The sequence below is a fragment of the Dipodomys spectabilis genome, unplaced genomic scaffold, assembly GCF_019054845.1.
Source record: "Dipodomys spectabilis isolate Male_0828 unplaced genomic scaffold, ASM1905484v1 ptg000241l, whole genome shotgun sequence".
NCBI lineage: Eukaryota > Metazoa > Chordata > Mammalia > Rodentia > Heteromyidae > Dipodomys > Dipodomys spectabilis.
The window spans coordinates 4,525,224-4,540,612 of record NW_024870918.1 but is presented as its reverse complement, the minus strand read 5'-3'; the positions used below and the strand labels follow the sequence as shown (position 1 = coordinate 4,540,612).

Below are 15,389 nucleotides of genomic sequence, written 5' to 3'. Positions count from 1 at the left end.
CCCTTCCTTATACTTTAAATCGTCTCTATCTTACTTGTTATACATAGTATTATGTATTACATAGTTTGCATGTATAGTATATTATGTATAGCATGCATCTACATATTATATACATATGTATATTATGTATTTCATAGTATATTATACATTATATATAATTTACCCTGTAATGTTATGTAAGTAGGTGCAATTGTTTAGAGAATGATGACAAGCTTGTTTTCAATACAGATGAATTTTCTCCCAAATATTTGAATTCCAAATCCATAGACACAGAATTTCATTTGTTTCTTATGAAGATGAAATGTAATCATTCTTTTTTTGTGTGTGAAAATACCATACAGAGGGGTTACAATTACATGGGCAAGGTAATGAGTGCATTTCTTTCTTTTTTTTTTGAGTCTGGTCATGGGGCCTGAACTCTGGGCCTGGGCACTGTCCTTCAGCTCTTCAGCTCAAGGCTAGCACTCTACCACTTGAGCCACGCACCACTTCCGGCTTTTTTCTTTTTTTGCTTATATGGTGCTGAGGAATCGAACCCAGGGCCTCAGGCATGCAAGGCAAGCGCTCTACCACTGAGCCACCTTCCCAGCCCTAATGAGTGCATTTCTTATCAAGCATTGTTGCCTCCTTCTTTGTTTCCCCTTCCTATCTCTTCCCATTGCCCGCCCCCCCATTTGCACCCAAGTTGTAAAGTTCATTTTTGACATAACGTCTTGTACATCTCATTGTTGCAATGGGTCCATCTGTATCCTTATTTAAACAATTTGTTTTTTCCCTTCCTTTCCCCAAATTACACCAACATCAAACACAGTGAAAACAGGGGTTATACTGTGGGGGAGGGACATACAAAACAACAAAGAAATATCTTATAAATATGTTAGAAACAATAGCAAGCAAGAAAAAACATTTGAGACCTTATCTTGGGGTTCATTTCACTTAACATCAACTTATCCGATGTAATCATTCTTAAGTGCTTAGAATTTTAGCAGGTATACAGTTACTTCTTATTAACATAAGCTTTGGAATTACTTCTGAGTGGTAATAATTATGCTACAATTCATTGAAGAAGTAGGCTTAAGGGTCAGAATAAATGCACTAAAATTTCATAAACAGAATTATGCAAGCAGCCAATGATCTTAACTCCATACCACAGCAAAATTTTCAAGTAAGCACACAGTAAATGCCTGAAGAGCATTTGTTAAGTGCATGAAGACTAAACCTTAACTTACATGGCCAGTTTATTTTTCAGAATTCAGAATAATAAAACTAGAGTTCTAATTCTCTGTGTTCTTGTAGGTTCTATTTTTTAAAGAGCTTCACCTTAAAATTTTCTGTAATCAGTCCAGGCCAAGGAGGGGGAGGCTGTTTGAAAATGGGCAGGCTGTGAGACAGGAGGCCTGCTGGCTAGACCAGGGCTTTGCTGGCCACGCTGCGTAGGAAGGCGGGCACACGGCCTGCTGATACTCTCTGCCTTTTCACGGGAAAACAAAAGCAGTGTTGTGCCCTGAAAACAGAAGGACAGCTTGGATGGCCCAACTGGCTGCAGAATCACTGAACACTCCAGCCTCTTAGCCTGCCATTCATGCAAACACAACCTCAGGCACTGTTCTTAGCTCTGAACAAAGCCATCTATCAGGTTTGGAGTGTAAAATATTATCTCCTGCAGTGAATAATCTAGGATGCCCAATGTGATATTTGTTGGAATTAGGGACCTAAAGGTGGAGTGTCAGCTGATGGAAAGAAAAGGCAGCAGACCTATGTGGCTGACCATAAAGATGCTCCATCAAGTGAAGGCAAAAGGAGGTCAGTTAACAATGAACCATTCAGAGAAACAGATGGACGTGAGGGCAGGCTTCCTCAGTGGTTTTCATCTGAAGCTGCTGATTGTTTTTGCTCAATGATATGTAACACTTATTGCCTAAAGGTAAAAAAGGCAGATTTGCAATTGTGTGCTTTAGAACTTAATAAAAAGAAGTATATAGGAACTGGGGCATTTGCAGTGGAGAATCTGTATGGGATGGGGAGGGGGTTAGAAAGTTAATGGCTTGTGATCATACAGGTCTCTAAATCAAATGGGTTTATTTAATTACTTTCAGTAAACCATGAGGCTCACTTCCTTACTGCCCAACTTTAAAAAGCTAATGGTAGCCAGGAGCCAATAGCTCATGCCTATAATCCTAGCTATTCAGGAGACAGATTGGAGAATCACAGTTCAAAGTTAGCCTGGCCAGGAAAGACCATGAGACTCTTACTACAATTAACCACCCCAAAAGCTGGAAATGGAGCTGTGGCTCAAGTGGTAGAGCACCAGTCTTAAGGGAAAAAAAGCTCATGTCCAATATGTAGGCCCTGAGTTGAAGGCCCAGGACCAGCACTAAAACTAAAACAAAAACAAAAAACTTTATGGTAGCCAGGCACTGGTTAGTCACAGCTGTAATCCTAGCTACTCACGAAGCTGAGATATGAAGATCTTGGTTTGAAGCCAGCCCAGGCAGAAAAAGTCTGTGAGACTCTTATCTTTAATTAACCACCAAAAAGTAGAGGTTTGGCTCAGATGGTAGAGCACCAGCATTGCGTAAAACAAACAAGCAACCCCCGCCCCCCCAAACTAAGGGATAAGATCCTGAATTCAAGACCCAGTACTGGCACACATATATAAATATATACCTAAGTAAATGGTAGTCCATTATTAGGAGCATGGTTTTGTTCCTCTTATCAGAAGCCATCCCTGTGGGGAAGGACACAGTGTTCTGCTCCAGTACTGCCCATTAAGAGTCCCAGGTCTGATTGCAGCTGGCACTAGGATGCTAAATAACCACTTTCCCCCACGTCCAGCCCTGTGGGAGGCAGTCAGATGACGGCTTGGCTCTGTTCCTCTACCTTGGACAGAGGAAGAGGTATCTCACTTCCATTAATTAAAAAATAGTGATTTCATTATGGCTACACTTTGTCCTGGATTGTGTTCATGTCCACTAAACATTTCATCCTCATAGTACACTATGAGCCAATCAGGATAGGTATTCATGATATTTTATTAATGGGAAAATTGAGAGAAATGAGAGAAAAACATGTCCAGGATCATAAATATCTTATAGAGCTGGACTTATATGTACCTTCCTCTTAGGTAATTCCCACCCCCCCTCCCAGAGTCATGGGGCTTGAACTCTGGGCCTGGGTGCTGTTCCTGAGCTCTTCAGCTCAAAGCTAGCACTCTACCACTTGTGCCACTTCTGGCGTTTTCTGTTTATGTGGTACTGAAGAATCAAACCCAGGGTTTCATGCATGCTAGACAAGCATTCTACCACTGAGCCACATTCCCAGCCCAGGTTAATTTTTTTCAAACCATTTTTTTTTTCAATCTTGGTAATAGCAACACTGAAAGGCATCTTCATCTTGGGGGTCTGTTGAGTGCAATGTAAAGGATGGCATTCCTATCTCTCTCCCACCTCCTCTTGACAACTTGCAGACAATAATGTCTCCTGACCTTGCTAAATGTTCCTGGGGTGGGGTGGGGGATGACTGCTGGTTGAGAGCCATCGGGATGGAGGTGAATTGTGTGAATAATGCTTAGCCAGTGCCTCCGCCCAGAGACCAGTATGGTTACAGTTCATGACAATCGGTGTCCAATGGACATACAAACACGTGCCCACTGAGTTCCAGAATTTTGTGGTTCTTTTTCTTTTTCTTTTTTCTTTTGGTTGGTCATGGGGCTTGAACTCTGGGCTTGGGTGCTTTCCTGAGTTCTTCAGTTCAAGGTGAGTGCTCTACCGCTTTGAGCCACAGCACCACTTCCGTTTTCTGGTGGTTAATTAGGGATAAGAGTCTCACGGACTTTCCTGCCAGGACTGGCTTTGAACTGTGAACCTCAGATCTCAGCTTCCTGAGTGGCTAGGATCACAGGCATGAGCCACCAGCGCTGGCCAGAATGTGGTTCTTTTAGGACAAAGAGCATGTTTGGTCACCTTTAAAAAGGTTTTAAAGAATTGTCAGAGCATCGCTCCCTTCTCCTCCCAAGTTTTGACATGGCATTTATCCAACTTTTGAATAGGTAATTCCTTCACATGGTTCAACATTAAATATGCACAATCAGATGAATAGAGGGATATCTTCCTCCAACTTGAGCCCCCTCTAATCCTTTTTTTTTTTTTGTCGGTTGTGGGCCTGAACTCTGGGCCTGGGCCCTGTCCCTCAGCTCTTTAGCTCAAGGTTAGCCCTCTACCACTTGAGCCACAGCGCCACTTCTGACTTTTTCTGCTTATGTGGTGCTGAGGAATTGAACCCAGGGCCTCATTCATGCAAGGCAAGCGCTCTATCACTGAGCCACCTTCTCAGCCCATCCCCCACTAATTCTTGATAGTGGCAGCGGATGTTATCAGCTGCATGTCTTCTCAGGGAAGTTATATTTTATATAACTCTTTTAGAGTTATATTTAAACAAATGCTTCCTCTTACATCAAAGTGACTCTTGGCCATTGCCTTATCATGTTTTGTTTTTTTTAAACACAATAAAAGACATCTGTCCTTGTAAATGTGGTCAGGGCCAAGCATTAGTGCCTCCTACCTCTTCACTGCCTGCTGCCACAGACAGGAAAAATGGCTGAGACCCTGGGATGAAACCCAACCAAGGTCTCCAAAAATACAGTAGGAGAAAATGAAAGAAACTGGATCCCTGGGGTGAAGGACTTGAGCCTTCGTGTGTCCTGGTTTAGGTGATTTCCTATAAGACACGATGGAAAATGGTTAGAGACTCATTGATACCAATGAGTCAGCCCCTACTGTAAGCTCAACAGCACCTGGTATTATCAGAGACAGACTCTGCCAGGGGGCAGGCCCAGGAAGGAATGAGAAGCAGGACAAGGAAGAGCAAGGTGTGCCAAGGTTAAAAAAGAGGGAAACAAATGGTGGCAACACACATTTCTGATGTCAATCCATGCCCAGGTGGCTGGGAAATGCTATTTCAATGGATGGATTTCAAAATTAGGACATCCTGTGGCTGGTGATTTTAATCATCTCCTTGACCAAGAACTGGTAGGTGACCTGGCATCTATCACCCAGCTTCCCAGCCATCTGTTGGTTTTGGAAGAGGGGGAATAGACGGGGCTGGGGAATTTCTTTACATTTAAGATAGAGAAGCTTGGACCTCTAGCATCAATATTTTTATCTCAATTTATACTAGCCTTAAAGCACACGTACACTTTACCTCCTGCTTCTTTACAAGGCTCTCACTTTGCGGTAAAACACAAAACACAAGCACAAGACAATATTCTTTCTCAAACCTGCTTGGTTCCACTCATGGTAGGAAGATTCTGGTAGCCACTGTGATTGACAATGTTCAGGCCCATGTTTATTGTGAGTTCTCAATATTTTTAATATTGAAATATTACTTAATACCTTACAATAGTTTTAATATTTTATATATTGTTCAGTATTTTTCTTATAATTCCAGCACTTCAGAGGTTAAGGCCGACAGTCTGGGCTAGATAGCGAGATATTGTCTTAAGGACACAAAATTGAAAGCAACTTTTCCTGCCCTGGTTTTATTCCTGACTCTTGTCCAAGCAACAGAAAAGTCCTCCTGTGCCACTGACCACTGACCTCACGAGTGTGCACGCTGCCATTGGGTTTATGAAGTCACTGCACCACATTAAGTCCTCCACAAGAAGCTCAGGGTAATTCAGCACCTACAACTCACTGCCCAACATGGTAAGCATGTGTACACACGACTAACTAAACGGCTACCTTTCCCAATTGCTGATAGAAGATAGGATCAGACCAGCCTCGCCTGTTCCTCAAACAAGCTATGCTCACCCCTGAGGTACCCAGGCTTCCAGTTCCCCCTCACGCACACATAGTAAATCAGAAGGTGCAATGGCCAAGGAGTGACCAAAGGCCAGTGAGCTAGGAGCTCATGAGGACTCACAAGATGATGAAGTAAAATGTCATGCATCTTAGCACTTCCTACCATTTGAGTTATTCTGTTAGTTCCCGCCCCCCCCCCCCCCCCCAACACACACATAGGGCCATATTGGTTGCTGTTGTTATTTTTCTCCCAAACAGACTGTAAAGTCATGGGAAGTAAAGCTTGCAAGCATTTCTTCTGTACTGTTTTCTGTCCTGCCTCTCTTTCTTCCATTCAAAGGAGGCAGAGGTGGCAAAGTAGGTGTAACTTATGGGCTGGCCAGGCCCCACAGGGCTGTGGCTCTACTCAGTATATATATAAATAGATACAGGTATAGATAATAAGTATAGGTATCTGAAAGCTTTTAGTTCAGTTGCTTATTTAAAAAATGGGGCTGGGTGATGGTGGCTCACATCTGTGATCCTAAGCTACTCAGGTGGCTGAGATCTGAGGATCATAGTCCAAAGCCAGCCTGAGGAAGGAGACTCCTATCTCCAGTTAACCATCAGAAAACTGGAAGTGGTGCTGTGGCTCAAAGTGGGAGAGCACTAGCCTTGAGCAAAAGAGCTCAAGGACAGTGCCCACACCCCAAGTTCAAGCCCCACAATGGACACAAAAAGGGATACTTCATATTAAAATCCTATTTCTGGCTTCCTAAAAAAATCTGAGTATATAGCAGCCCTGGGCATGCATACATGCACAGCTGGAGCAGATTGCCTCCCATTCTCTAAGGAACTATGTAGTCTCATGATGACTTCCTGAGTTATATATATCACCCCTTTTTGCCTGTTTGCCCCCTGTAGGCTCTTATGGAAAACATTCAGCCAAATTAACAGCATGGAAATACTAGGGTGTGTAAGTACAGTGAGGCAGCCCTTAGTGCCTGTCTTAAGAGTTACCCTGTTTGTGTTAAGCAGCTTAAAAATTATATCAGGTTTCTTATTTTAGCCTGTAGCTGAACTACATTGACCTCATAGATTGAATCTAACCCTTCTTCTTCGGCTTGCCAAGAACTGATAACGGATTAAGGAAATGGTCAACCAGAAGAGCAAAAAGCAGGCGGCCTAAAGAATCATGTGCAAATAGTCAAGACACAGAGAGTTCAGGATGATCTCACGGACACTGAGTGTTCCCTAAATGCACGAGGAAATCAGGACACTCGTGACGCTGAGTGCTGCTGGCAACTGTCCAGTAACTCTGGGGCTTCAATAGAAACCCAAAGCCAGTCTAGCCGGGGCCAGGGGTCATTATCTCTTTGATCACCCCATTGCAGACTTGTATCCTACGATTGTTTTCATGGCTGGTCTCCCCCAGTTAATTTTAAGTTCTCATAGACTCCTGTGGCATCTTAGCACAGTAGATGGGGTGTGGGGTCCTTAATCTGGGATACAGACTTTGGTTTCAGTCAGAAATACACAATGGGGCACGGAACTGGTGGCTCAGGCCTGTAATCCTGGCTACTCAGGAGACTGAGATCTGAGGATCACAGTTCTAATCCAGCCCAGGCAGGAAAGTTTGTGAGACTTTTACCTCCAAAAAACCACCAGAACAAAAAATTGGCTCAAAGTGGTAGAGCATTAGCCTTGAGCAAAAAAGCTCAGGGACAGCACCTAGGCCCTGAGTTCAAGCCCCATGACTGACAACAAAATAGAAAAAAGAAAAACACTAGAATGTTCTCTCTCTCTCTTTCTCTCTCTCTCTCTGATTCTGTTTTGTTTTTTCACTCATAGTTGGTGCTCTATCACTTGAGCCAAATCTTATTTTTGGCTTTTTACTGGTTAATTAGAAGTAAGAGTCTTGGGGATTTGTCTACTTCAAACCTCAGTCTTCCAGATCACAGCTTCCTAAGTAGGAGGATTATAGTCGTGAACCACTAGCAACTTGGCTACTGTAGTTCTTTATTAAACAGATTCATAATACATGGTCAAAGCTTTAGGATTGGAAAAGGATGTTAGTTTTAAGCCATTGAAAAAAGACGTGTGTGTGTGTGTGTGTGTGTGTGTGTGTGTGTGTGTGTGTGTGTATGTGTGCACACGTGCTTGTGCATGCACATGTGCCAGTAATGAAGCTTGAATTCAGGGCCTCAGATTCATGTGCTGCTTCTCTCTCAAGGATGGTGCTCTTCCACTTGAGCCATACCTTCACTTTTGGCTTTTTGCTGGTTAATTGGTCTGATGGACTTTTCTGCCAGCCCAGGCTGGCTTTGAACCTCAATTCTCAGATCACAATCTCCTGAGTAGGTAGGATTGCAGGAAGGAACCACCAGTCCCTGGATACAAAGACTTAGTAGATGAAGTGCCTGGTGGATTGGTGACAGTCATCTTGTCTGTGGGCTGTCATTTCCAGTTTCACTGTCATTTGTCCATTTGTCAAAGCAAAGTTTCTATGCTCTCATTAAATGACACAGCAAGGTAAGTCCTGCATGGTGCTGATAGTAACAGTGAGTGAGCAGGGAACCAAACAGCCTTTCTTAGGGACCACTGATCCAATGAGATCCAATCATACTTCCATGGAATTTAATCCGTATTTCTCCATGTTGCTTGAAAGGACAATTCCCCTTGAAGATTTTCAATCAGGATTCATTGAGTCTGACTATTCTCCTTACCTAATGCAAGGACTCTTTCCTAATAGGAAATGTGGTTAATGTGACATAAACAATAGCTTGATGATTTTTCCCAGGTTTATAAAAGACATATTTCTCATCTAACTATGTATAAACCATATGTTTAGTAATCACGCTCAAATTATGCTGGGAAATGATGTCTCACTTATTATCTAGTTTCTAGAATGTACATTTTCCCCATCCTTAAAAGTAGGGACTTGATTTGCTTGTGTCCTGCTTATGACAATTCTCCCATTCCTGGGCTTGTTTCAAAGCTCATGGCCAGCCACTGCCCCCTTCTAACTTCAAGGCCTTTCATCTGGGAAATGATTTATCTGGGCTAAGAAATAAACACATTTGCAAGAGCACATATTACCATCTTGTCTAACACCATCATTAACACCTCCTCTAGTTTGAAGATTGTTCTGCCTAATAGGAAAGAATTAAATTGCAAATTTAAACAGGACTTTGGTCTCTCAGTAAAGCAACACTTGCTTTCTTTCTTGTTTTACTGAGGGCTAAGTATCAGCTTTTTTTTTTTTTTGTCGGTCACGGGGCTTGAACTCTGGGCCTGGGCGCTGTCCCTCAGCTCTTCAGCTCAAGGCGAGCGCTCTTCTGCTTGAGCTACAGTGCCACTTCTGGTTTTCTAGTCATTTATTGGAGATAAGAGTCTCACGGACTTTCCTGCCTGGCCTGGCTTTGAACTGCGATCCTCAGATCGCAGCCTCCTGAATAGCTAGGATTATAGGCATGAGCCACCGGCATCCGGCTTTAGACCAGCTTTTTTAGGGTGCTTTTTCTTAGAAGGACTATATACTTTCTCCTGCATCATCTATATCCCTTTTAACTCTATTTTTTGTTGTTGTCTTTTCTGTTTCGGTACTAGGGATCGAACTCAGGATGTTGCACCTGTTAGACAAGTGCTTTGCCAGTGAGCTACAACCCAGCCCATATATTCCTTTTAAAATAAGAATTATAAAAACTTCCCAATGCTATTCCACGCATGTGCGTGTGTGTCTTCATTTCTTGTTATCTATTGAAAGTATTTGTTTTCATAGCATCTGAGTTTTTGCTTTTATAAATTTCTCAGCATTTGCTGAGTCAAATATCTGTGAGAGACAATAATGTTAGAATCCCATAAGTTATAGGATAAGCCTATCAAGATATAGTTTGCGTTACATTAATCACATTTTCTATTATGAATCGTTGCATTACTTTTACATTGTGAATGGCATTCTATTGATCACCTGCTTTGCTTTTAAATTCTAGGGCAGGGCACCTAGGAAAATGTCAAGATATCATGATTATGTTCTTCCTATTATGTACACATTATGAAGGAGCTCCTGTAGGTCAGACTGAGTCAAAAGTTCAGTACACTTGGATACTGATCTGAACCTGAGCTGAAGTTGTGACAGGCTGGCAATGTAAAAGGTTCCTCTACATTGGTCTTATGCTTGACCAAATTTATACAGTCTTGGGCAAATGAGATAAAATTTATTTTCCATCCTTGACTAAAAGTAACAATGCATTATTACCTTTTGTCAGGAATACACATTGTGTGTGTGTGTGTGTGTGTGTGTGTGTGTGTGTGTGTGTGTGTGTGTGTGTGTGTGTGTACTTGGCCTTGAACTTGGGGCCTGGGTGCTGTCCTCTAGCTTTTTTGCTGAAGGTTGGTACTCTACCATTTGAGCTGTAGCTCTACTTCTTGCTTGTTTTCTGGTTAACTGCAAACAAGAGTCTCTCAGATTTATCTGCCCAGGCTGCTTCAAACCATGATCCTTAGGTCTCAAATTCTCAGGAACATCTAGGATGATAGCTATGTGACCCACGAGTGACTGCCTTCAGATATACAAATTTTATAAGGAATAATGTAATATTTCTGAGTTCTTTTCTCTAACCACATCATCCTTTTGGATGACAACATCCTTTTTTTATATTTCTAGCTTTTGGCTAAGTGAAAACATCACATAAAAGACATGCCAGGAAAAAAGAACATATTCTTTCGCATAAAGACTGAACAGGAAATGCCTCCTGTGAGTCCTGTGGCCTGATATGTGGTCAGGTCATATGATTATGAAAAACAAAATAAAAAGAACAAACATCTGTTCGCCCATCCCTCGAGAATAAAAGGGAAAAAGGATTTAAGATATAATAAACCTTCAACACTCAAATCTTACTCCTAGGAAGGCAGGGAGCAAGTACTTTGAAAACCTATCATGTACAGTCAACATGTAATCAGGAGTAGTGATATTTGGGGACATTATCTATAATATTGTTTTGGAACATTAGCTTGTTTTCTAGGAGTCAAGAATTTATCAAATGCAAAGGAAAGACATACTGACTGGGAAGCCTGAAAAAAGAGATCTGTGTGAAATTAATGAGACATAAAATTGGAAAAACTTCAAAAACAAAAGGAGGAACATTTCATACTTCAAGTTCATTAAAAATTCAAAAGTAGAAAATGCTTAAAATGTTGATAGAAAGTAGTCTAAGGAGTCCTATACTGGCCACAAATCACTGTATCACCTTAAGAGCCTTCTTCTTAGGAAAGGAAGGGTCTTCAAATAACCATCTCCTTTCAATTATGTATATCACTATCATTACGCAGAGAAATGCCCTCCCCAGAAGAGGACAAATTCTCTCACATAAAGACTGAACAGGAAATGTCTCTTGTGAGTCCCGTGACCTGAATATGTATGTGGTCAGAACATAGGATTCATGTGTTTTACGAAAAAAAACAAAACACTCAAACATCTGATTAGCCATCCATCAAGAATAAAAGGGGAAAAGAAATTTTAAGATATAATAAACCTTCAACACTCAAATCTCTTACTCCTAATCCCTAAGACCTATGCAGGTGTTACATTACATGCCAATGAGCAATGGAGGTTGCAGGGCGCATTAAAGTTACTGACCACCTGACTGTAAGAAAAAAAAATGGTCCTGGATATCTAGGGGCATAATGTCACTTCAGAGGTCCTTTGGGGTGGCAGAAGAATACAGTCCGAGAAAGGGCTCCCTGGCCATAGCAGACTTTAAGGTAAGACGGAGCTATGATAGGAAGAATGTAGGTCACCTCTAGCTGGATTCTCCAATTCTTCTGGAAGAAGTGTAGACACTCATCTGAGCCCTGTCAGACTCCTGGCTTTCAGAACGATAGGTAATGCATTTGTGTTATTCAAGTCACCATGTGTGTGCCAAGTAGATATAGTGGCAACGAGAAGGCAAGCAAACGTCTCTGGAGGGAGAGGGAGAGAAGCCCGTATAATGCTAGCAACACGTCCAACAGTAGAAAAGAGCTTCCTGATGTGAATAAAGAAAGAAAATAGGACACTCACCTTTTTGTAGGTTTTCTCTTCATTTTGTTTGGCAGGTGCTGCATCCCCATTTTCAGCAGCCGACGACATCTATAAGAGAAAAATATTCCCACCTGAGTGTAAACTGTAACTTGAAAATACAACATTTTAAGATGATAGCTAACTCAAGAATGCATTTTCAAGCTTTGTTTTCCTTGCAGTTACCGCTGTTGTTTCTAAAAAAGGAAAGAAACTTTCAGGATACTAAAAACAAAATCTGTATTCCTCAATCTTTCTAGAACAACGCTTCTAAATGGTTTTGGTAGAATAATTCACTCTGTAAAGCTTGAAGCAAAATGCTATAGAAGATCCAAAAACCATACCATGTCAAGAAGTTTCTTCCCACAAAGTCATTTAAAAATTATCAGCTAGATATGAACACTTACTATAAAAATATCTGGAAAGTACCAAAAAATATGAATCAGGAAAAAAAGCACTCTTAATTTGACTTCCCTTAAGCAACTTCATTATTCACATTTCTAGCATTCATGTTTCTAGCTTTTGTTCTGTGGAAATAATATAATGCCATCATGCTCAGTATTTTTCAATGAATACCGATGTCATAAGCATGTTCACATTTGATCATCAAAATCTCATGGTATTTATTGCTATAATACAACAGCACCTGGACCTCCACCTTGTCTTCAATACTGTAGTTATAATGATGATGCTGAAGGATAGTTGAGGTAGTTCAAGAGTTTGGTTTCTGCAAGTAATACAAATAATTATTCTGAGCTTGCATCTTTGTTGCTGGTGTTTTGTTTACTAGATTCTTGGAATTACTAAGTCATATTGTTCAGCTTTTACTATCTACTGCTAAGTCTACCCACATTCGTTGCTATGGCCTTGTTTCATCATACATTTTACAATGACTGCTATCACCATAAATACCTGCTGATTTGACAGGTGAAAGGAAGCCCCCCGCCCCATTTAAATCTGCATTTTTGAAAATGCCTAGTGAAGGGCAATATTGTTTCTGGGTCATTTTAAGCTCTTTGTATCTCTTATTTTGAGTTTCATTCTTTTCCATCCATCTATTTGGGCCTTAGAGTTTTAGTTATTGATTTTTTGGATCAATAATGGTTATTATTATTAGTGCTTTCTTGAATGTTTTTAAATTTTAAGGTTATTCATCAATTGCTAAGCACATTATTACTATTTCCCTCATGTTGTATGTCTTTTCGTTTCTTTTATAGTGATGGCACACAGAAGTTTAACACTTCTACATACAAAAACTATTGAGTATTTTGTATTTTTTCCAATGCTTTTAGGTAAAATACTATTATCATTGAGAGACTAAGCCTTTCATATTTAATTTCATCTGAATTTTCAAAGCTAATTACATCTGCGATTAAGAGAATAACTGTATAATCAGGAAATCACCTTACTGAAAGGTCTCATTTTACATTGTAGGAAAGATATTTAACACACCAAGAGGAATAAAAATTCTGACTTTCTTACCAGTCTTTTAAAGCACATCTATAAATCCTGGGCTTTCAATGCAACATTTGTTACATCACAGAATTCACCAGTCACTTCTCTCATTGGAGCTGAATAATTGGGTTTGCCCCCAAGGTCATGAGCCTGCTGTGACCCAAGCCATTTGGGAGAATGAAAGCATGGATCACACAAACCCACCTCACTATGTCTATTACTAGCTGCCAATCAACTCACCCATATCCCCTCTTCATTTTCCATTTTTATCCCTGTCCATTTAACCTGTCCCTATTAGAATGGGACGTACTAAAGGAGAGCTGGTCCATAAACTAATGCTTCCCAATATATCTGCTTAATTTGCTTAAAGAAGAATTGATTTTTTTTTCTACTCTCCTGGGAATAACATTTGGTGGATTCTGAATAAAATCCTAAGAAAACTAAAAGGCTTTCTAATAGCAGCCCAGGGTAAAACACTATCCTTCTATTTCATACAACCAAGTTCATGAAGGCCTCCCTGAAAAATGCTACCGCAAGCACCACCTCTAATGTACTGCATCTTTTTGTTTTTAAAGATGGAAGCACTAAAAAAAAAAATAAAATAAAAAAAAAGATGGAAGCACTTCCAGAGGGTCTCTGAAAGTATGCCTGAAATGAGAAATTGATAAAATGGCATGATGGAAAGGCAGGTGATGAAATGGACTCAAACGACCTGTTATTACTCTGTAAACCACACCTGACTTTATAGTGTGAAAAAGGAGGAGAAAAATGGTCAAACTTTCATTTAAAACATTAATCTTTTTTTTTAAAGGAGCACAAAGCAGATGATGATGATAAACAGGGCCATGATTATCACCAGGATTCCAAGTTATCTTTTTTCCTTCGTTAAAGTGATCTTGGACCCAGGCCACACAATATGAACCAGGCACATCAGGTAGGAGACACAAATGAACTCCTCAGGGAGAAGCTAGGAAACTGGTCACATGGTCATGGTGGCTGCTATTTGTGCTTATTAGACTTCATGCTTCAGGCCAATTATTCTTCGCCATTTGCAATGAACTAGTGATTTGCTGTGGAAACCAAGGTAACTAGAGATCTTAGAACACTGTAATTTCAGATTTCTCCATACATAAAACATAAAAGATGGAAAAGAGGCAAGACATTCCCAGACACACAGATGATAAGATTATAGATATATTCGTCTTCATTGTTAATATTTGCTATATTCTCTAAGTATACATTCAAAAGAGAAGGAAAACATTCTTGCTATTAAAAAAATATGTCCACAGATAGTAATTAGTGGCAGAGCCACATCTCTTGGGTTTTATTCCTTCAATCATGCTGGCATTCACTAAATGTCTATTTCTGTTGTTTGAGGTTTGCTTTAAATTTGGTAATTTCAAAATTAAAGGTCATGAACTAGATACATATTATTTAGCACATTTGTAAATAAACCTACAATAAAAAAGCAAAGGCTTATGCTGTGCCAGTCAGAATCAATTAAAAATATAGAATTTAGTTCCTTACCTTTGTCAAGGGAATGGCAAGTCATCTGTTGTTGGTACTAGTGGGTAACCTATTCATTCTGGAAACTGTTTTATTTCCCAGGTTCCTGTTAATATAGAAATCATTGATTAGTATTTATTCATATCCCACGCTTCATATCCCCCAAAGAATCTGAGGTTCATATACATACATACAATATAAGCAGCTAAAGATTTTTGTTTTTGTTTTTGTCAGTCCTGGGGCTTGAACTCAGGCCTAGGCACTGCCCTTGAACTCTTTTGCTCAAAGCTAACGCTCTACCACTGCAAGCCACAGCATCATTTCTAGTTTCTTGGTGGTTAATTGGATAAAGAGATAAGAGTCTCATGGACTTTCCTGCCCAGACTGGCTTCAAACCATGATCCTCAGATCTCAGCCTCCTGGAGTAGCTAGGATTATAGATGTGAGCCACCAGTACCCATCAAGCAGTTAAAATTTAAAGAAAGATATGTGTGTAAAGGGAAGCAAAAGGTAGGCAACAAGATGATTCCACTCAGATATTGTTGGACTGAGAGGCTGGAGGCACATTTTCCCATGGGTTTTCAGAGACAAGA

General features: G+C 40.5%; 1 protein-coding gene across 2 annotated transcripts in view; it reads right to left on the bottom strand.

Moving 5' to 3' along the window:
- Positions 1-15,389, bottom strand: part of Pip5k1b (phosphatidylinositol-4-phosphate 5-kinase type 1 beta) — a 257,064-nt gene that overhangs the window by 141,116 nt on the left and 100,559 nt on the right. For both annotated transcript variants that reach the window (XM_042699340.1, XM_042699341.1), the window contains exons 2-3: positions 14,818-14,902; positions 11,839-11,907 (exon numbers count right to left, since the gene is read on the bottom strand). In XM_042699340.1, coding sequence (XP_042555274.1) covers positions 11,839-11,907 — 69 coding nt within the window. In that variant the 5' untranslated portion in view covers positions 14,818-14,902. The remainder of the gene's footprint in view (positions 1-11,838; positions 11,908-14,817; positions 14,903-15,389) is intronic.